This window comes from Myxocyprinus asiaticus, chromosome 43 (genome assembly GCF_019703515.2).
Source record: "Myxocyprinus asiaticus isolate MX2 ecotype Aquarium Trade chromosome 43, UBuf_Myxa_2, whole genome shotgun sequence".
Classification (NCBI taxonomy): domain Eukaryota; kingdom Metazoa; phylum Chordata; class Actinopteri; order Cypriniformes; family Catostomidae; genus Myxocyprinus; species Myxocyprinus asiaticus.
In genome coordinates, this window is record NC_059386.1 from 25,543,774 (window position 1) to 25,568,060 (window position 24,287).

At 38.7% G+C, this 24,287-nt stretch overlaps 1 protein-coding gene across 7 annotated transcripts in view; it reads right to left on the minus strand.

Moving 5' to 3' along the window:
- Positions 1-24,287, minus strand: part of LOC127433449 (homeobox protein cut-like 1) — a 180,552-nt gene that overhangs the window by 7,302 nt on the left and 148,963 nt on the right. For all 7 annotated transcript variants that reach the window (XM_051685369.1, XM_051685372.1, XM_051685367.1 and 4 more), the window contains 3 exons: positions 23,174-23,333; positions 11,964-12,242; positions 8,083-8,271 (listed from right to left, as the gene is read on the minus strand). In XM_051685369.1, the coding sequence (XP_051541329.1) occupies positions 8,083-8,271; positions 11,964-12,242; positions 23,174-23,333 (628 nt within the window). The remainder of the gene's footprint in view (positions 1-8,082; positions 8,272-11,963; positions 12,243-23,173; positions 23,334-24,287) is intronic.

A 24,287-nucleotide genomic window follows, 5' to 3' on the forward strand; every position in this document is an offset into this window, starting at 1 on the left:
TAAATCTGACTCAAACATTGACTTTTGCACCACTATTGCAAAAATAAAAAATAAAAAAAATAATTACACACACAAATATTCCATTTAGTCAATTAATATACGGCCATAAAAGCTGTATGTATAAAAAATACTAAAGAATTCGCAATTAGTTTTAGATTGCTTATAGCACATAAAACTGCAGGACTGTCATCTTTCAAAAATTATTTCATGTCAACTACCCAACCTCCTCCAACAAAAAGGATATTCATGATAAGCTTTGAGGCTTTTAGCAAATATTCTCAAAACACTCATCTTTCGTTCTCCCTCTTTTTTTTTTTTTTTTTTTTGGTACAATTTCATAACAGTAACATTTTAAATAAGCAACCAGTCGCATCTCAGCACTTTTAATAAATACCAATAAGGGGAAACATCTTAGTCTCAGATCACACCCTGGTGAGTTTAGAGGTGTTGCCACATACGGAGTAAAAGAAATCATATAGTTGGCACTTTAATGTATCCCTTTTGCAAAATCCTGAATTCCAACAAATGTTAAAGGATGAAATCAATGTTTATATGGAGACCAACTGGTCCTCAGTATCCTCTGTGAGCGTGGCTTGGGAGACACTTAAAGCAGTCCTTAGGGGTTGGATCATACAGTATGCCTCATTCATCAAAAAATCCAAAGCACGAGAGCTCGGAGTTAGAAGGGAATATTAAAAGTGCCAAGGCAGAGCTGAAGCGCTGAATGTTGTCTAATGGCCTCAGAGAATTGACCCGATTGAAATACAGATATAATACTATTTTGTCACGATGGAGTTTTGATTATTCAGGGCAAGACAGTCATACTTTGAGTTGGGGGGCAAAGCAGGAAAACTTCTGGCTAGATATATAAAACAAAGAGTCTTTTTTTACCATTCCCCTCAGTGAAATCTGCTGGTGGTGAAATATTTACCTCGGCCATTGATATTAATAATGCTTTTAAAGAGTTCTACTTGATCTCTATAGCTCCACGTCTTCGTCTACTGATGAAGATATTCGAAATTTTGTGGAACCATTAGAACTCCCTAAACTGACGGCTGAGCAAAAAAAAAAATTATCTTGATTCTGAGATAACCTTGGAGGAGCTTGGCGAGGTAATTAAGGCCTTGCCTACAGGCAAGGCTCCGGGGCCAGAGAGCTTTGCTGCTGAATTTTTTAGATCTTTTGCTACAGAACTGGCTCCACTTTTAGAAGATTATACGGAATCATTAAAGAATGGAAAGCTTCCGCCAACCATAACACAAGCCCGGATCAGTCGGATTCTTAAAAAGGACAAAGATCCAAGCGAGTGTAAGAGTTACCGTCCAATTTCCCTGATCCAGCTAGACGTAAAAATATTGTCAAAAATTATGTCTAACCGATTAAGTTATGACATTTCTTATACATATAGATCAGGTGGGGTTTATTCGGGGCCGCAGCTCTTCTGATAATATTAGGCATTTCATCAATATCATGTGGTCAGTGGCAAATGATCAGACTCCGGTCGCTGCCATCTCACTTGATGCCAAAAAGGCGCTTGATATGGTAGAATGGGATTATCTTTTTTAAGATTTTGGAAATATATGGGTTCGGAAATACTTTTATTGGATGGATAAAGTTACTTTATAGACACCCGGTAGCGGCGGTACAAACAAATGGATTAATTTCAGATTATTTTACTCTGGATAGGGGCACCCAGCAGGGTTGCCCTCTTTCCCCATTATTGTTCTTTCTTGCCCTGGAACCATTAGCAGCTGTGATAAGAAGGGAAGATGATTTGCCAGGGTGATGGCGGGAGGTGTGGCACATAAGCTTTTGCTTTACGCTGGTGATATTTTATTATTCGTCTCTGACCCTACTAGATCTATGCCTTGCCTCCACAGAATTATTAATTCCTTTTCTAAGTTCTCAGGATACAGAGTCAGCTGGTCTAAATCCGAAGCTTTAGCTCTGACAGCATACTGTCTGGTAATGGCTTTTCAGCTGGGCGAAACAGGGCATTAAGTATATGGGCATTTTATTCCCAGCAAATTTGTCTGATTTAGTTATAGTTCATTTTGATCCCTTAATAAAAAGGTTCTCGAGCGATGTGGGCAGGTGGGCTTCATTACATTTATCTATGATTGGTTAGGACCCAATTTTGTATGTGCTTCTCTATTTTGATGATCACCTAAAATACAGAGTCTGGGGCAAAATAAAATTTGTGGATCTTAACACACCCCCAAAAGTCATGGGTTGTATCTCCATCTTCTGACTGACATCGCCAGCAGGTAGGTGTGTCTTTAAGACCAAGCCTATACACTCTAGAGGGGGTCCAATAGAATCAATGTAAAATCTTGAATTGCATAAGGCGCACCCTTGCATCTCTAGGTGCAGACTTGACGTTTTTTAGAATCCTAGCCCACACTCCCTCCTCCAATACCAAGTTTAAATCTTTCTCCCATAATCTCTTGATAGAAGTTAAAGCTCCATCCCCCAGACTCTGAATTAACAGGGAGTAATACACTGATGCCTCATGACCTTCTCCAAAAGCAGTAATCACCTCTCCTAGTGTATCTGCCACTTTAGGGGGGTGTAAACTACTCCCAAAAACAGTACAGGGTAGGTTGCACAGCTGTAAATACCTATAGAACTGAGATCTGGGAATCCCAAAATGTTGAACCAAATTTTCAAAAGCCATATGCTCGAGGCAACATTTAAATAAATGTCTGAATTAAACACTCTGGACATTTTTGTCCATACCGAGTGCAAATGCAAGATAACGGGGTGTAACTTAACTTCTCCGATTAGTCTGATAGAAAGGCTTTGCAATGGCGGAATAGGGGCAAGAAATTCCTGTTCAATACAAAACCAGGGAGTTGCTCTCTCAGGTGGAAGCGACCAATGAGCCAAATGTCTGAGACCGAATGCATAATAATAAAACAAAATCTTGAGTAGGCCTAGCCCACCTTTTCAATCGGCCTATGCAGCTTACTGAAATGTAATCTAGGACGCTTACCATTCCAAATGAAGGACTTTGCTATGCTATCAAATTGCTTGAAATAAGAGAGAGGGACATCTACAGGGAGAGATTGTAGCATGTACTTAAATTTTGGAATACAATTCATTTTAATAACATTAACCTTCCCAGCGTCATGATTGCCAGACAGATAGTTTTAAGGGGAAGGAAGTCAGCCGGAGCAACCCCTTTCAGGAGTGGTGCTCGGAGGTGGGGAGGGTGGCAGCTTTTGAAGAGGGGGCTTCCAGAAGACTGGGGAATTTGGACTTGTTTATGGGGAAATGGGGCAAATATCTGGTGTTTTTGGAGGACTCTCGGGGAGGGACAGTGGAGAAAGAGGTGTAGTGGTTAATGTGTGTGGTTAACATATATAATATATATATATATATATATATATATATATATATATAATTATTATTATTTTTTGTGTGTGTGTGTGTGTGTGTGTGTGTGTGTGTGTGTGTGTGTGTCTAATCATGTGACCACTGGGGGGTGTTGCTGGGGGTCGGGTAGGGTTTGGGATGGGGTGGGGAGTGGGGAGGGGGTGGGGGTAATAGTGGGGTTTAAGTATTGATTCTGTTTGTATATGTTTTGCTTTTGTTTGTTTAATATATGAATCAATAAAAAAAAAAATGTTATCATTAAAAAAAAAAAAAAAAAAAAAAAAAAAACAAAGAGTAACCCAAGAGAAAATAAATAAATAAATACCACTAAGGAACAACTACATTAATGCCCCTTTTCTGATTAAAATAGCCCAATCCAGCTAAGTATACAGAGCTGTGTGTGAAATTTGTCATTTCCGCTGCATTTCAGTGTCTGTTGAAGAGAACCCCTCGGCAATAGCAATGGTAAATAAATTCAGCTGGTGGCCAAAACTCTCAGAACGAGGGCAAAGCAAGGCTAATTTGCTCTGTGCCTCTTGCCAGCGTTGAGGTCAAATTCAGACTCTTTTCTGAAAAGCCAGAGAGAGAGAGAGAGAGAGAGAGAGAGAGAGAGAGAGAGAGAGAGAGAGAGAGAGAGAGAGAGAATATGACAGAAAAGCTGTTGCTTTCTGTCCATGGAAAGCGCATAGTGAGCTTAAGGGGTAAATGCTCAAGCCTGTTTCATTCTAATGTGGAGTCACCCCCTGAGTTTTGCCTTCTCCCCACACAAACCAACCACAAAGCCTGATTCATAAGAAAACCCTCGTCGTCATAATCACCCAGGGAGCACCAGTAATGTCACTTTTAGCCCGAGAGGAGTGTTAAACAGGCCTAATGACTCCAGGAATGTTCACTTGGCCTGCTGCGAGATCGCAGGCGTGCAGGCCCAACGCTGAGTGCAGTGGACTTTAAGTAAGCCAGCCCCACAGAGCCATCAGCCTGTCACAGCCAATCACGGAACTGACATCTCCCACCCTCATCAATCCAGACAGCAGAGAGACGAGCGGGCTCAACGAGCATGTGCGGCCCATTCAGCAGCCAGAGGACACATCTGGGCTATTAAAGAGGGAAAAAAGAGCAATCAAACGGCCCCCACTGCCTGACCACCTCATCTCCGGCTTCTCGCACATCTCTTCGCATTAAAGAAAGCCGTGCTGACGAGAGACAGCTTAAAGATTGTTTTCTGTGACTCCTTCGTGAGCTGGAATCAATACCGGATAAACAAACATGCAGTTGGTGATAATTAGCAGGTACTGCATGTAAATATGGACACGTGTTAGCTACACATTCCATAGACTGATGTTCCGCAAGATTTTTCAGTCGTCAAGCTACTCAGAGTGGTGGCCTGATGGTTTGCGCATGTGTTCTGAAAAATTGAGCTGCGGTGCTCAAGTGGACAACATGAGTTTGAGTCCAGCTTGTGCCATTTACCAATCTCCTCATCACTTCTTGTCCTTTCTATTACTACTATAAAAATGACAAGAAGGCCAAAAAGAAATGGTCAAGGTAGTTTTTTGGTATTTTTGCCTCTTTTAATGGACAGACATTGAGTGCATTTACATGCATTATCTTACATCTGTTAAGATTCATAAGATGGCAATGCTTGTGGTTATGTAAACGCATAAAATTTTTTTCCTTTATCAGGGTCATAAAGGCCATAAACAGTTTAAGTCATCTGCACAGATAGATTGTTGGGCATTACCCTAATTTTGCGTTGTATGTAAACACCTTTACCAACATTCTTATCGGCTTATCAATGTGCAGAAGTATTATGTACATGTCTGATTTCATTTTGACGTCAAAAACAGAGATTAACCTGATCATTTCAAAGCTCATATAAACATGTTTTTTTTAATAAAATTTTTTTTTCCTCCCCAATTTGGAATTGCAATTCCCAATGCGCTCTATGTCCTCATAGTGGCGTAGTGAATCTCAGTTGCCTTAGCGTCTGAGACCATCAATCCTCGCATCTCATCACGTGGCTTGTTGAGCGCGTTACCGCGGAGACATAGCACGTGTGGAGGCTTCACGCTATTCTACGCGTCATCCACACACAACTCGCGTGAGATCCACGTTATAGCGACTATGAGGAGGTTACCCCATGTGACTCTACCCTCCCTAGCAACTGGGCCAATTTGGTTGCTTAGGAGACCTGGCTGGAGTCACTCAGCATGCCCTGGATTCTAACTCGCGACACCAAGGGTGGTAGTCAGCATCTTTGAGCTACCCAGGCCCCCCGAATAAAATGATTTTTGATCGTTATAACTGCTGAAAAGACCAGCATTGCTGGTCACCAGCTTATGTTGTGTTTTGGTTGCTGGTCCCCCAGTAAGGGATGCTGGTGTACTGGTGTCCCCACCAGGCTTTTAAACTAGCTTAACCAGCTGCATAAGAAGGACCATGCTGGTCAATCAGCTTTACCAGCTAGGTTTTGCTGGTGAAAAGCATAGCCGTGGTGGTCCACCAGCTAGACCAGCACTAACCAGCATAAATCACCCTAGACCAGCATGGGAATTTTGTAGCAGTAAGTGTATTGCTGTGCATTCCGCAGGAAATTCTTGGAGAGAGAGATGGGATGGTATACTAAGGCTCATAGTAACTACGTTTCCATCCAAGTATTTTTTGCGAATAAAGTTTTAGCGCATCAAAATAAAGCTGATGGAAACGCATTTTAGCGCTAAAATTTCACAAGTGTCGACATAATATTTTTCCGTTTAACTGTAGCGCATAATCTCTGTCAATACTTCATATGTCGCGAAAAACTGGTTTGGAAACACTTTTTGGCGTTAACAGACAGAACCCAGTCGTTAGCCTGTGTTAATCATGACCACAGTATACATCCTTGAAAGCCAATTTATTGTACGTGATTATGGATTGATCTGAACTAAAGATCCGATCACTGCAAACATGACACTTCCAGGAGTGCCAACACAAATATCTCGTATCATTCACATGGACAGGTGCACGGAGAACAAATTAATGGCCAGTTTGTGATTAATTTAATCGTGGTAGACATCCGTTTATTTATTAAAGTTGCTTTTCCACACCATTCAAAATAATGGATGGCAGTCACGGAATTAGACCAAAATACAAAAAAACATATCATTTCTGTGCACAAAGATGTTTAAAATTAAAAATAAATACACAATACCAGGAGAAACGCTTCAGTGTGCTTTTTTGAAACACTAACATGTAGCCCAATTCTATAAAATATTGCTTAGTTTACTTTTGAAAAAATGCCGGCACAATTCCCTGTATTAAATTAAATAAATTACCAAATAAAAAAAGCATTAAATAATAAAAAAAAAATTACCAAACAAAAAAAGTATATTTTTAGACTTATATATGCCTTTTCTTTACATAAACTTAAATTAGCCTTACCCTGTTCTGTAGGTGAAAAAAGTCAGCTGAATTAGGCTCCATTCTCAGAATGTTCTGTACTTTTTTTTTTTAAGACTATAAACTATCAGAACTATTTGTCCAATGCTGAGTTCACTTTCAGAAAACGAGCTTTTGAACATTTTAAAACATTTAAATATTTTAAATCTAACCCTCTTTACCTCAGATCGCATTTGCGGAGCTTCTTCAGAAAATGTAAATTGCATTAGAATAAAAAATGTATTAATAAAATAAAATTAATTTGAGATGATAATCAAGTTCAGTTGGTCGTTAAAAGTTGCGGGACATGTGATGGCGATGCTTTAGATGATTGTTCAAAATAGCCTATTGAATATCAGGAATGTATCAAATATGTAAACCCTGATATTACACCGCATCAATTTTTCTTTAATAGCTGTGCACACAGCATATATACATCGATGGATGCTCCTTATACTAAGACCGAAAGTTTCCCCAACTACTTGGTGCAGGTTGCCAGCTTGAACAGGGCCATGACGATTCGCTTTCGGGTCGGAACCGGTAGGCGCAACATCAGGAGGACCAATATTACAGTCCTATCAGAAGGGCAACTGTTCGTTTTTGATTGCAATTCCTCGTCTTCTGATTGCTTTTATTTGTGAAATTAAAATGACAGTAAGCTGGCTAATTTCAATGAATTGTCTCAATACTCTCCCCATTTTACCAAAACTTCGGAGGAATGAAATAAGGGACATCTGAGAGGCGAATTAGCGATAAACACACATTTCTGTATGGAAACGGCTTCAGGGCAGATTTCTTTAGCGCTAAACCAAAACATATGCGACAAAGTGTTTTTTTAGGCATGACGTCATCATGCACACCATTTTTATTGATAAAAGGCCATTTGAATGGAAACAGGCAGAAGACAGGAAATTTCGCAAAAACGTTTTTTTGTCAATAACAAAATAGCATGAAAAGTGGATGGAAACTAGGCTAGTGTCTGCATCTGCTTGCACTGACCACTGCATCATGGCTCTGACATCAAGCAAGGTTTTGAAAGACACAGAAATGACACTGAAAACCTCCTTACGCCACAAAAACTATGAATAACATTCCACAAAATGCAGCTGGTTTTCGAATGTCCTGAAAAAGAATAGCCAACAAAACAAACACTGACCAAAGTGTGAAGCACTTTAATAAACCCTGCAATTACAAAACATTCTAAAACAACATCGAAAATCACAAACCGCTATTTGCTGGTGTATGACCAGGACAACAGCAGAGAAGAGAAATTATGGAGGGCTGTACCTTTCTTTTCCAACCGTTTCATGTCCATGAGTTTCTCCACGTTCCGTGGGTCGCTGAGCCAGAGCTGCATCCTCACAAATGGCTCTCGGCCCTTCAGGCTGAGCTTGTGCCAGGGTTTGGGCCGGGCCAGCAGATCAGACACGGAGCCCTGCGTTAAACCAAGGATGCTCTCCCCGAACAGACGCTGACCTGTAAAGCAAACACATACAACAGCATTCATCAGTAAACCAACTTTGATGCGGCAAAACACGTATACTACAGTGCAAATCCAAAGCGCAGTAACTACACCGATTTATGACCAAAACTGGGTCTCTTACACTATTATCAGTCCTGTGACAGACACGTTTGGCTCAACTATGCTCAAATTCAAAGAAGATGGAGTGTGAAAATCGCAGTAGCTACAAAATACATACTAAAACCAAAGCGAACCAAAGTACTTTCAAGCCATTTTTTTTTTTTTTCAGTTTCAATGTTTGCACAGATTCTAAGTTTTGCCTTTGTAGGGCAGTATTGAGTGTACAGGGTTCCTGCAACTCAACTGGTAGAGTATGGCACTAGCAACGCCAAGGTCATGGGTTCAATTCCGAGGGAACACACAAACTGATAAACCATGTGTACATTTAAGCATCGGCTAAACGCATAAATGAAAATGTATGAACTGTATATACACTTCATTTAGTTTGGGTAACTATCAATGCATTGAATAATTAATCCATGTTTTCATTGAACAGTAGCATCAAAGTTTGATCAAACAAACTCTGCTGACTTTGCTTTTAACCTCCACTTTCAAGGCAAGGGGTGGGGGGGTTTCAAACAGCTTTCAACAGCTGCTTAAGCTTTCAACGATTTTTTTTTACCACAAATAAAAGGAAACAGAATTATCTTGACAATAAATGGGATCCTTCAATGTTCAAAAAAGAAATGTTCCTCAGAGTAAAACAAAAGCCTGAGATCCCAGAAGATTACTTCTCTCTTCCCCTAAAGACTCATACAAACACAGCTGTCTTTACATTTGGCACTTTATACAGGTCAATTCCACTACAGAGCATAACAAATCTTTGTAGCACCCGAGACAAAAAAAAAAAAAGCCTAGAGAAGTGAAAACCTTCAAGATGAAACAGTCTGTCACAGTATCACGCAGAGGCATTGGCAGTGCTATATATCTGTATTCTCTTAAAACCTTTGTTTTATTGTGGGTGTTCACACAACATTAAAGGTGAAAGTGTGAACAGACTCAACAAAGTTCACAAAGACATCTAAGGCTAGCTAAGCACTATCCTTTTTGACAATACTGTGAAAAAACATTAGGACAATGGTCTGTGTGAGTTGAACCAAACAGTGAAGGAGAAAGTAGCTATGTCCAGTGTGACATTCCCATTCGACCTCTCATTAATTATGGCAAGGACATGGAGACAGTCAGAGTGGATGGCCATTAAATGCTAAAGGAGGGCCAACCTGTCCTCCACCTGTCCTTTAGTGTGGAGAGACACTATCACATGTATTGTCTCTCTAGGACACCTACAAATACAGAATGCATGATTTATCAGAGCAAAAATTAATGTAGTTATTCATTTACAAACTTTGGAAGACATACAAAGGTATATTGAGGACAAATAACAAATACCTACTATAGCTGCATCATTAGAATCAGTGTTGGGGAGTAACAAACTAAAGTAGTGAAACTACTAACTGAGCTCCATTTTTCAGTAACATATAATGAAACAATAGCTCAAAAGAGTGCAGCTTTGCTAGTAAAAAGCTATTGTTTTAAACAAGTAGTTGAGTAGCGCGACAAAACGCTGCATCGCTGTTTTCATAACATTGTATAGCGCACGCAGCCTTACAACTAAGCGAACTTGGCAATAAACAACTGCATTTTACTAAAAAAGTAGCTTTGCAAATCAGATCCATTTTAGTTAATATGTTCATCTGCACAGTTATCATGCAGTCATATTCCCAGAAGTTCCCAGCATGACATGTTGCCTTCTGTTTTTGTAGCAAAATAGTGAGTTAAATACTGTTGTTCATTTTAAAATCAATTATAAAATTTGGGGTGTTTTTTGTTTTGTTTGTTTTATTAGTTATATTGTGTACATTTATGCATTCTAGTAAGATCTGATCAGTTTTTGCCCAGAAACGGCTTTAAAGGGTTAGTTTACCCACCTTTCATGCCATCCCAGATGTGTATGACTGACTGACTTCTGCTGAACACAAAGAGTTTTAGAAGAATATTTCATATCTGCAGGTCCATACAATGCAAGAGAATGGTGACCAGAACCTTTAAAGCTCCAAAAATCATATAAAGGCAGCATAAAAGTAATCCATACGACTCCAGTGGTTTAATATATGTCTTCTGAAGCGATCACTTTGGGTGAGAAACAGATCAATATTTAAGTCCTTTTTTTTACTATAAATCACTACTTTCACATTTTGAAAAAAAAAAAAAAGACTTACATATTGATCTGTTTCACACCCACACCTATCATATCGCTTCTGAAGACAGATTTATCAACTGGAGTCTTATGGATTACTTTTATGCTGCTTTTATGTGATTTTTGGAGCTTAAAAGGTCTGGTCACCATTAATTTACATTGTATGGTCCTACAGAGCTGATATATTCTTCTAAATATCTTTGTGTTCAGCAGAAGAAAGAAAGTCATACACATCTGTGATGGCATGAGTGTGAGTAAATGACGAGAAAATCTTCGCTCGAGTGACCTACCACTTTAATGTTGTTATCTACTTTTCGTAAGTAGTGAAGCTAAATACTTTTCAAAATGGTAGTTTGACTGTAGTTTAACTACTTTACTATGAGTAGCAAGCTTGGCAAACTACACTTTCAAAGTATCCTCCTCAACAATGAACCACATGGAACTATTTTCAACATGGTGCAGTATTGAATAAAATTAAAGTATATTTTAGGGTTGGAAAATTTAACGCGTTAATTACTGCGATTAACAGTTTAATACTGTTTAATGCGTTAAAAATAAAGAAATTAATGCAGTATCCATTTTTTCACTTCCTGTATCTTCACTAATGTTTTTCCACACTTCCTGTGGCTAAAATAGGCTAATATAAACTTCCAGGAGGTACAGTACTGTGCAAAAGTTTTAGGCACTTAAGATGTTTCACAAAAACATTGTCTTAAGATGGTTATTTCTATCTTCAGCTTTAGTGTGTCAATAGGAAAAATACATTTTAGACTCACAAACATTACTTTTGCAAATAGAAAATATTAGAAAAGAAGAACAGGGATCACTGCAACAGATGGCATGCATGGCCCCACAGCCCCCCCCACTGAACATCATGTCAGTCTGGGATTACTTGAAGGGACAGAAGCAATTGAGACAGCCTAAATAGATAGAAGAACTGTGGTGAATTCTTCAAGAAGCTTGGTACATCCTATCTGCCAACAAACAAGAAAAACTGTGTCCAGGTGTACCTAGGAGAATTGGTGCTGTTTTAAAGGCAAAGGTGGTCACACCAAATATTGATTTAGCTTTTTTCATGTTTACTGGACTTTGTATGACATTAATTGATAAATGAAAACTATTTATGGCATTATTTTTGAAGACATCCTCACTATGCAACATTTTTCACAAATGCCTAAAACTTTTGCACAGTACTGTACACACTCGACTAGACTGCACATCCTAGCTCAGAAACTGATTGATATACTTGTGTCAAAGCTTTATGCATCTAGCTATTTTTTAGTGCAAGACACGTTAGGTCCACTAACATGACCACTAATGCTGTCTAGGTAGGCAGTTCACTAGGTTTGGGAATATAGCTTAGTTAGAATATACATGTGAATATTACTGTAGTCCACTTTTCATTCACTGAGTTATATTTGTGGCCATGGCGTCTTTTAACACACTCACCAAGGTTGTTATCTGTGAGAACTTCTTTGACTTTCTTGGTGATGGCGTAGGTGTCCAGCTCGGGAGACATGGCCACCATTTCTTGAATGCTGAGGCCCGAATGTCCTGGCACAGGTAACGGTAGAGGCGTGCCGGGCTGCGACTCGGAAGTCTCACTTGGCTCCTGGATAGACGCTCGGCACATCTGCTCCTCCTGCTGGCTTTTAACAGACTCCTCGGCCGAACTGAGAGGGGATTCTGGGGCAGGACTGCAGCTGGCTGAGGTCTTTGGAGTAATCTCTATGGAAACAAGAGGAAGACTTGAGACCTTTGGGAATGCAACACGTCGCCTTGATATGGGGCTAAATGTGGGGCGTGTAGTCAATGAAACATTAACCCCAACCATGGTCTTACTGCTCAGCAACAGGAAGTGATGGATGGTGACAGCTGCATCTTGTCATGCCATGTTACGGCTTCTCTTGAAGCATAATGGATAAATAAATTAACGAGGATGAGAGACAAATGTGTGTCCTCCACTACAGGGTTCTAAGAACTAAGAAATGCTATCTCAAAGTAGCTATTTCACAAATGTTTATTTACAGGTTTACAGTCTTTTATTCACCCTCATGTTGTTCCAAATCCATGACTTTTTTTCTTTCTTTTTTTTGTGGAACACAAAATATGATATTTTTAAGCTGCTTTTTCCGTACAAGTATATAGAGACCAGGGCCTGTAAAGCTCCAAAAAGGACAAAAATGCACCATAAGCTTTTGGCTACATTCCAAGTCTTCTGAAGTCATACAACAGTTTTATGTGAGGAACAGACCGAGATTTAAGTTGTTATTCACTGAAAATCTTCCTCTCTTCCATAGCTCTCAAATCTTATTAACGCACACATTTTCAAACTTGGTGTGTCAAACCATATCGCTCCAAGTTTGGTGTCAATAAAACCAAATGCCATTGGTTCTCATGTGTCTTGTAACAAAATGTGACATGCCAAGTTTTGTACAGTCACTATTCACTGAATATCTTCCCCTCCAATGTAGTTCTCAAATCTAATTTGCTCATCATGCGCATTTTCAAACTTGGTGTGTCAAGATGCTTTGCTCCAGGTTTGATGTCAATGACATCAAATGGCTTTGGTTCTCACGTGTCTTGTAACTGAACACGATGCGTTAAGTTTGAATATGCACATGCACAAATTAGATTTAAGAGCTATGGTGGAGGAGAAAATGAATTCAACTGCAACCTGTTTCTCAGACAAAGTTATTGTATGGCTTCAGAAGCCTTGGAGTCATATGAACTACATTTATGGTGCTTTTTATTTTTTATTTTTTTTTGGAGCTTGACTGCCCATGGTTACAAAATGCTTTTATATTGTGAGCTGAGAAATTATATTTTTTATATTTTTATAATTATATTATATTCTTTTGTGTTCCATGGAAAAGAGAAACTCATATGGGTTCTGAACAACATGAGGTTGAGAAAATGACACACACACACACACATACAGTATTGTTTTAGGCACTTGTGAAAAATGTTGCATAGTGAGGATGTCTTCAAAAAAAATGCCATTCATATCACTTAACGTCATACAAAGTCCAGTAAACATAAAAAAGCGAAATCAATATTTGGTGTGACCACCTTTGCCTTTAAAACAGCACCAATTCTCCTAGGTACACCTGAACACAGTTTTTCTTGGTTGTTGGCAGATAGGATGTTCCAAGCTTCTTGGAGAATTCACCACAGTTCTTCTATCTGTTTAGGCTGTCTCAATTGCTTCTGTCTCTTTATGTAATCTCAGACTGACACGATGTTCAGTGGGGGGCTCTGTGGGGACCATGACATCTGATGCAGGGCCCCCTGTTCTTCTAATCTTGTAATGTTTGGGAGTCTAACATTTATATTTCATATTGACACACTAAAGCTGAAGATATAAATAACCATCTTAAGATAAATGCTTTTGTGAAACATCTTATGTGCCTAAGACTTTTGCACAGTACTGTGCATATATATATATATATATATATATATATATATATATATATATATATATATATATATCACACACACATACAGTGTATTTATATATATCTACCAGCCCGTCTGGCACCAACAATCATCCATGCAATTATCTAATCAGTCAATCGTGGCAGCAGTGCAGTGCATAAAATCATGTAGATATGGGTCAGGAGCTTCAGTTAATGTTCACATTAACCATCAGAATGGTGATTTGGACCGTTGCATGATTGTTGGGTTCAGATGGGCTGATTTGAGTAGATCTGTAACTGCTGATCTCCTGGGATTTTCAAGCACAACAGTCTCTAGAATTTACTCAGAATGGTGCCAAAAACAAAAAAGATCCAGTGAGCAGCAGTTCTGTGAACGGAAATGCCTTGTTGATGAGAGAGGTCAACAGAGAATGGCCAGACTGGTTTGAACTGATCAAGTCTACGGTAACTCAGATAACCGCTCTGTACAATTGCGGTGAGAAGAATAGCATCTCAGAACGCTATTCTGAGATGCGGATTGGCGCTGTTTTGGTGGCACAAGGGGGACCTACACAATATTAGGCAGGTGGTTTTAATGTTGTGGCTGATCGGTGTATATACACACACACAATATAATGCATACAATTTTAAAACATCATATTTATAGATGGAATACATGGAATTTGTACATTTCTAATAAGCTAAAATGTAATCAAAATGATGAAAAACTGAAAATAAAATTTGTAAAATCAATATCTTCATAATATACCAACTTAGAAGATACCCTGTATAATTAAAAGCATTAGCTGTGGGAAATATAGCCAAATTAATCAGAATCTAATCAAGAGCTTGTGAATCAGAATCAAAATGGAAAATCTGAATTAATTCCCAGCCCTAGTATATATCTTGTTAGCGCAACCTTCAATACACCAAAAGCACACAACACTCTTTTCTCCATCTCTCTGTAATTCTTTTCCCTTTCATTTCCCATCTTCTTCTCCCTGACTCTGATTCTTGGGGTGTGGCAGTGCAGTGCAGTGCTGGTGGTGAAGAGAGCATCGGGAGGGAGCGTCAGTTTGGATTAGCTGCCTGCCGAGCTGGGGGACACAGCGAGCAGAGAGCAGGGCGCTCAAGGCAGGGAGCAGCCAGTCATATCAGATCTGCAGCAAGACCGCACACAGCCTGTTGACAGTTTGACTGGCGGCGTGGTGTGTGTGTATATATGTGTGTGTCCGTGTGGGAGGGAGGTAGGAGGTGTTTTAGGGACACAAGCAGGAATGACAGGATGTTCCTGTGACATGTTGCAAGTAACCAGCATGTGTGTGTGACGAGGGTGGGGGTGGGGGGCACATCTGGACACACAGCTGGTCAATGCAGCTATGCGTGTGGCCTCACACACACATTGAGCTGGAATAAGCAGCAAAAATATGAAAGCCTACATCTGTCTGCTCCTAATTTTGATGCATGATGGGATTGGATTTCATATGCACACAACAGGTCTGTGTCGTATTAGAACTCACATCCAATTTAAACTGAACATCCAGTTTAATGTTCAGTTTAAACTGAACATTGCAATGCAGGCCCTGACGTGCTGGCACGGCCCTGCAAGATGGTCTATAACAAATGTGTACATCACAACTTATGACGTGAAGAAGCTTAGCACCCAATCAACACTGGAAGTGATCTAAATGTACGCTGATGAAGAGACAAATAGTCACAGAGTGAAAATATGAGCAGTTAATTTGCAGCACTTTAGCTGTTGCGATAAACATTTAAACACATAGTTCTGAACAGTATGATTATTATTATGTTGGCTTGACAAAGCCAAAGCAATGTTATTCTACAGACATGGTTAAGGGTTTCCAAAATCCCTAAACAAAGACCAAAATTATCAATTGTAACATCCCCAAGAGCAGTGGTTCTCTTACCTTTTTTGGATTAACGCCCCCTTACGTCATTCTCTGTTTCTGCCTAAAGTACATTTAGTGTTACTATAGTAAATTCAAGGGTGGTGATGTGTGAAAAGACTTGTAATTTGTGCATGTCAAAGTGTTTTCTCTTGTTCATCTTGTCAATCCTATTTAGAATGTCAGGCCGTTTAATGTGGTTTTAAGCTAGTTTACTCACCAAGGGTTTTCATAGAGGTTTGCACCAGAGAATTCTGTGCTGAATGCAAATGGTTTCCGCATCTTGCGCCGTGGTTCTCGTAACGATCAGAGGTGTGCGTTTGAAAGATCGAGCCCGGTCTGTGAATAAAAACGTACCTGCTCTGGGCTTGTGCCGCTCTGTCCATGAAGCCATCTACAGAGCCATACAGGTGCATTAACGGAGGTTGTGACTCCACCTGTCTATTTGACGCCATTAAACCAGACACTTCAGATGACCGCGGTACAAATGCGTACCAATCCGTATAATGGAAAACTTGTATATTCCAAGTCTAGATAAATGTGTTTATGCAACAACGAATTTGTTAATAGATTTGATTAATATGACTGATAAACGCCCCCCATTTGTGACCTAATGCCCCCCTCTCAACTAATTTTGCCCCCTGGTATCCTATGAACGCCCCCGTTGAGAACCCCTGCCCTAGAGCTTTCAAGCTACATCCACCAAATTTGGCCCAGACCTTCAAAAATTTCTGACTGAACTGTCACATCCACAGTAATACATTATCGTTTGAAAACACATTGATTTAGCTACATTTTAAGCATCTCATCCAAATTAAAACTGCGTTTTCCCCCACCGAAAAAGGAGTTTTTCAAAAATACTCTCCATTACCGCATACTTTAGAAAATGATGTTGCTAGGAAATCTATTCTAACAGGCAGGACTTACAGTTTTTTGCACAGCGGACAATCAAAAATCTGAAAAACCCCATAGACTTACAATGACAGAATGTGAAATTGAGCCAAGACTATTGAAACTCATACTGTCAACATCAATCAATCTATCTCTTAAAAAAAAAATACTTACTATGATTCACTGGTTCAGAACATTTTGTCGATTGCTTGGTTTCTATTTCTGCTGCGTAGCACTGGGTAGGCTCACCCACTGTGAATTCTCATTGGTACAAAATCCAGCTCCACATAACAGTACATTAAACAACAAACATGTATTGATGTTCTGATCACATTCAGTATGGACAGACAAATTTGCTGTAAACTTATCGCAACACATCTGGTTAAGCCAAAAAACATTTGAATGAGGCATTCTCACCTTAGACGAATTTAAGCTAATTCTGATTGGACGATAGCAAGGACAGACTGACATTCAGAGGAGAGGATCTGCAGAGACTAATGAGGGGTCATGGGTAGCTCTTCAACTAACTCACACACACACACACACACACACACACACACACACAAAAAGCTTCAAAGACGTACACGCACCTATGCATACACACCCTGGAGGAGAGCTTGTTTTAGCCTGGTTGAGTGTGTCGTTCTAATGAGGGTCAGTAAGGACAGGCAATATACAGGGCACTCGCTAGAGGACAACAGATAGTGAACAGGAAGGACCTTGCGTGGTACAGAGTTGCTAGCACATCTGTAGCATATCCGTTTTGTTTTTTTTTTTACCTTTTAGTGTTGCTTGCTTATTAATTTCCTGTTTCTAAATCATTCATTTCTTACTTTTATTATTCTGCATGACTTTGCACCCAGAAATAAAAATATGCCATTATTTACTCACCCTCATTTCGTTGCAAACATGGGTGACTTTCTTACTTCACTGTAACGCAGTAGGAGAAATTTCATGAGAAGTAATGTCCGAATCATTCTTTTCAATGAATCGGTTGATTTAGTTCACAAAGCTGGTCTAAACGACGATGTTTTGGACAATAAGAACTTACATTTTGGTCTGTACCTCACACAAAGCTTTTGTATGAATTGGAAAATACTTGGAAAATAGCTCACAAGTCATATGGACTACTTTTATGGTGCTTTTACATCATTTAAAAGCTTAAAAAATCCAGTCCCCACTCATAGTTATTGCATGGAAAAGAGCAACTAGTACATTATTCAAAATGTCTCCTTTTGTGTTAAACGGAAGAGCGCAAGTCAAACAGGTTTAGAACGACAGGAGGGTGAGTAAATGATATACACTATAAAATAATCAATTATATACAATAAATTTCCTTTTGGGGTAACTATTCCTTTAACTCTTTATTAAGCATTAACCAGCACCTCTCTCTATAAATCTGCATATTTTACGCATATCAATCACTTGACCTAAATCAATCTTAGTCTTTAAAGCATCTGGTTTTAAATCCACATTCAGGCTCTTTCTCCTGTCCTGCCACCATTTGGAGTTTTTATTTATTTATTTAGTTTTTGTGCTAGAGGTGCATTAGCTCAGTGCTAAGTGCTCGGTGCTGAAAGCTGTAAGGCACAGAACAGGGCAGCTGGAAGAAAGAAAAGCCATTACAGACCTCTAAAGCCCGGGCCATTATGGTGCCTGCTGTTCAGATTATCTACCAAATCGCTCATGCCTGGCCAGTTCATTTAAACACATTCGCCCCAACTATCCACTCTGGCACAGTTAATATGTGTGCAAACATATACTGTATCCATATGATTTCATCTGTGTGTGTGTGTTTGTTAGGGTGGGTGGTATGACCAAAATCTTTTATCATAGAATGAGTAATTTTATATCACAGTAATGGTATATGTCATGATATAGTTATTTTTGCAGGAAGTAATGAATTAAATACAATACAAACGAAAACTGCTTCATCTTATTTGATTATTTTAGATTGTTCTCTTTTTATTTGGAGATTAATGGACACAAACCAAAAGATACGATTATTCATAGCATGAATGATGAGTCTGGCATCTGTGCAAAAACAGCTGCATCACATTATGTAACACTTAAGTTAAAAGCAAAAGACTCAAAACAGTAAAACTAACATTATAAAAAATAGTTTCTAAATTTTGACTGTATGAGCCAAGTTCGAATCCGTTATATGCACACATTTGACCGGACATAACACATTAAATTCTATATTAAAGGAATATTCCGGATTCAATACTAGTTAAGCTCAATCGACAGCATTTGGCAAAATGTTGATTACCACAAAAATTTATTTCAACTTGTCCCTCCTTTTCTTAAAAAAAGAGCAAAAATCTGGGTTACAGTGAGGCACTTACAATGGAAGTGAATGGGGCCAATCCGTAAACGTTAAAATACTCACTATTTCAAAAGTATAGCCATAAATGCATGTTTCCATGTATATTGTGTGATAAAATCACTTACTAACTATGCAAAGTTATATTTGATTTTACAACTTCGTTGCCATGACCATGTAATGCTGTAAACCCTAAACTGTAAAAATGATGATTTAAACAACTTTACAGCTCAAATAATACACAAGTTTTAACAAAATAATTAATGTTTCTCCACCATTCTCACGTGTAAATAACCTAAAGCTCACTGACAGCCACGCAAAAATATCTACCGCGGTATAAACAATATAGCGAAATCTCCACTAGTTGACATATTTATACTGTTGCAAGATATACACTCACTGAGCACTTTGTTAGGAGCACTATAGTACTAATAAAGTGCCCAACATGGTCTTCTGCTGATGTGGTTCATCCACCTCAAGGTTCAACATGTGCATTCTGAGATTCTATTCTGCTCAATACAATTGTACAGAGTGGTTATCTGAGTTACCATAGCCCTTCTGTCAGCTCGAACCAGTCTGGCCATTCTACGTTAACCTCTCTCATCAACAAGCCATTTCCATCCGCTGAACTGCCGCTCACTGGATGTTTTTTGTTTTTTAGCACCATTCTGAGTAAATTCTAGAGACTGTTGTGCATGAAAATCCCAGGAGATCAGCAGTTACAGAAATACTCAAACCAGCCTATTTGGCACCAACAATCATGCCATGGTTCAAATCAATGAGATCAAATTTTTTCCCCATTCTGATGGTTGATGTGAACATTAACTGAAGCTCCTGACCCATATCTGAATGATTTTATGCACTGCAGCCACAAAATTAACTGATTAGATAATTGCATGAATAAGTAGGTTTACAGGTGTTCCTAATAAAGTGCTCAGTGAGTGTATACTGTTATACTACCCAGTCCTAATGTTAGTGAGTGGTTAAAAACCAAGGTAGGATCCTAATGTCCACGGCTTGGATTAAAAAGGAAGGCAGTGTGACATTTACATTTCTGTATTAGCTCAGCCTTGTTTCCAAAGTCGATTATTTTCTATTCCGTTTTTACCCACCTCTTGCTTCTCCAGCTGATCTCATCACTATAATGTATATATTACTCGGCTTAATTTGTGGTAAAAATGACAGAGAAAGGCTTCTTTAAGTAGGACAGCGTGCAAGTGCTATTCATCATAATCGGCCCAGCACTCACACACACAGCTTGACTCCCATTTATCATTCCATCGGCTGATTATTTGCATATTAATCAGCCACTGGAGCATGATGGGGCGCTCGGCAGCCAGTCACAGAGGAGGAGAGGCGGGTAATTATCATATATCCCCGCACTGATGGGCTAATTGATTACAGCAGCTCGAGGAGGCCCTTGAGAGAGCCCAGGGGGTCTTTTCTGGATGGCCCCTGTGAGACAACCCCCCTCCCCATCCGTGCTGCACCAATTTAACCTAACCCTCCAACAACAGCTTTCCTTGAAATCCAGGTCAATGAAAATATAAAAATTGATAACTGCTAATAAACAGTAAACAAGGGTTTAAAAAAGCCCTGAACTGCAAACTGAAATGTGAGTGCTGCTTACCTGTGAGAAACATGCACCACAATACTAGGATGTTTTGCTCTGCGGTTGCTAGTGTGCACTGTGTGGTTCGTTGCTTTCTGATCCAAATGAAAAATAAATGAATAAATAAAACGCCCCAAAGTGTCTATGATATTTAAAAAGTAATCTCTTTAACAAGCTGCACAATGTTTTGGTGTCACCCATGTCTGTGGCACAGATAGTGTGGGCATTACATGCCAAATTTTAAACTTAAGGTTAGGGATTTGTTCAAATCCAAGTATGAGCAATAGTAATAGTGATGCTTGCCTTAGCAAATACAACTAATAATTCTCCAGCACTCTGACAAACATCTGAGATTGATCTATAGAATGTTGTTTTCCTAACATAATGACGGCGTCCTAAAGTGGGTCAACCGAAAGTATGATTCTGCATCCATTTAGTCATGAGTAATTTAAATTCTCCCACCGTACGGCTGACTGAGGTACAGCTGGCTGAACTACAGAAGCATTAAACTGAGATTTGGGTTGCTCATGGTTATTTATTCAAGCCAGACTAAAACCAGTATCAGTCCAACCATTAAAGGAATGTAGTCGTTAGCATGTTCTGAAAAGGTTTTTTTTTTTTTTTTTTTTTTATAATTTCAGGGTGCCCTATCTTAAAGACAACATGAAACTGCAACCCATTTTACTTTCATAATGTGACATATTTCAGAGAAAAACAGGAAATTCCTGGATCGTGAAAAGTATGTGTTCCATACCATAATGGGGAAAGACTTAAGAGTTTGCAGTCAATTGTGTACTACTCCGGTTTCCTGAACACTTCCCTCGACTTCCATTGGTTGGACAAAGAGATAATCCCACCCCCAAACTCACAGCATTCTTTGAGCCAATTTCCAGCGTAAGGCTAGTTGGGATGTCCAAATAAACCAGCAATGTTTTTATAGCACTACAAAGCCACAGTGTTTATTCTTTTTAAGGGAAGTCATCCTAAAATGGCTTATTATAACTGTCTCTGCAGATTAAGCTGGAATACGAGAAAGAATTGTAAAAAACATAGAAAAAAATGACATACATAAGCTATAATGAGACAGATGTCATTAGTCATTCAGTAAAGTCTGAACACGAGAGTGGGCGATTCGGCTGCATACCAGGCACCCTGCTTTCCTTCCTGCAATACTTTCAGTGTTAGATATTAGAACGTGACTGTACTCGGTCTATTTTCAGAGGTGATTAGTGAAAAGGAGATGGAGGGCAAAGTTTTACTTTCACAAAACGCCCATGTCAATTGAGAAGAATGAATGGTGGCTTTGATGATGACTCAGGATGTAAGGATTGAAACCAAGAAACCAAAGCCACATTACAACGACAAGTTCTTTCATATCCGTCTTTGGCCACCATGTAGGTTTCGTGTTTACGTGTCCTGGTACAATGCTTTGTATGATGTGGGTGACTGTTCAATTAGGGGAACTTTTCTGTCCCCTAGGATGATTTGAAAGAATTCATTTTTTGTTAAAGAAAATGTAATTATTTAAATGTGAAATAACACTAATACAAATAGTTTACATTTTTTCTAATTTTTAAGAGTGCTAAAAGATTACATTTTGTGCCAGATTTGTTCTTTATTTTGGTTTTCCACTACCCAAACTTTTTAACTTCCACTCTCTTGTAATTATATATTACAAAAAGTGAAATCTGTGAAATTCTACTTTGCACTTTTTCCTAAGAACTAGGAGTCTTCTCTCATTATATGTGCTTACTGGCTGATGCTGCTAGTCTTAAAGAGACGGTACTGATTAAGCACGTGTTCTACAAATCAATGTAAATACTTGTAAATAATAAAAATTATGCAAGTAAACAATAAAAATGTAACAAAAATATATATGCAACATGATATTTGCATTTCAAGACATTAATGGATGGAACAGACTGAATTAGAATTTTTTTTAAAAAGCTAACATTTGAAAAATCTGATGAAAAAAACTAATAATAAAATATAATTTGTCAAATTTATATTTTCAAATTGTACCTAGAAGAGTTGTCTAGAAGTTTCCTTTATAATTAAGAGCATTAGCTGAGAGAGAATTTATTTTATATGTTGGCAAAATGGACAATGTAACAGAAATGTACCCATATGAATCGATATCGAATCGAATTGAGATCGGAATCGGAATCAAATCGGAAAATCTATATCAATACCTATTCGAGAAGTTTAATTCAGAATTATTATTATAATTTTTTTTTACTTTACAAATTCTAAGTTAATTGACTTCTAGCTACAGTAACTTCTAGTTCAAGGTTTATCCAACTTTTTTCTCAAAAATCCACTTAAAGGTTGATCAAGGACATGATAAGATCTTCAGTCAAGGACAACTGACTAATGTTTAAACAGATTAAATACAGTTTGATTTCAAGAAATACAGTCAAGATGTCCAGTAGTCTAAAGTGCTCCTAACTGAAGTACCTCCGATGTGTACAGTATGTTATGTATAAACAGTGTCTGGGTGTTACCTTGTGTTTGTCCAGGCATAGGCAGCAGTGCCTGACCCAGCTCTCCGTTCAGCCATAACTGCATGCGTATAAACGGCTCTCTTCCTTTTTGCGTGAGTTTGCTCCAGTGCTTTGGCCGAGAGAGCATGTCGCTTACACTCCCCTGAGAGAGGCCAAGCACCTGCAAAAAGCACACACACACAGACACACACACAGGGGATATGGTACATCAGATTCAGAGAAAAACAGCCCTGAAACAAATATGAAGATATTTCATGATGCAATAAGAAGAAAGTTGCAGCTGATATTACAGAAGAAAGTTGCAGCTGATATTACAGACTCATACATTTGCATGCAATATAAAAATGAAACAGTCACATGCGCAATCGAAAGCCTCAGCTGAAGAGGAAATCAATTTCAGGGCTAAACAATTAGGATGGCCCAGTTTGGGGCTAGTTGATGGAACTGTCACTTGCCCTGTCAGGACAATGCCAATGCTATGCTGCCATTGTGTCTTGCAGTCATGGATTATGTACAGTACATGTGTTTTTATGCCTTGCAAACTTAAACCTTTTGTTTTCTGTGATGTACTTAACATTGTTGCTGTGCATTCAGCCGATTTAAATGCATCACCAACTTATCTAGCTGGCTAACATAGATGAGGTTTGTTTAAATTGTAAGAATGACTTCTGTCTTGAAAGCATCTGTTAGAATGATGTTTTTCACCATATCCCATTGTTTTCTAGCAAAAGTGAGCGTAATTCAAGCTATTATTCCAAAGTAGAAACTTAAACTATTTGTTGCAAATTATTTTTTTATTTTTTTTGTAAAGAAAACAACACTTAAAGTGTTAAATGTAAATTATAAATAAATTTTTCAGACTTACATATATGTCACTAAAAATAATATATATACTTATTTGTGGTGGGGCTAGTGATAATATCACCACTGTAATGTAAAAATGCATAAAACGGATAGTTTTAACTCTAAATTCTGTTTTGATTAAGATGGAAAGCCACCATAATGCTAAGGTGCTCTAGGTGGTTGCCAGGCCATTGCTATGTGGTTGCTAAGGTGTTTTGGGTAGTTGCTAGCTAGTTTTCAGGGTGTTTTGGGTGGTTGCTAGGTGGTTACT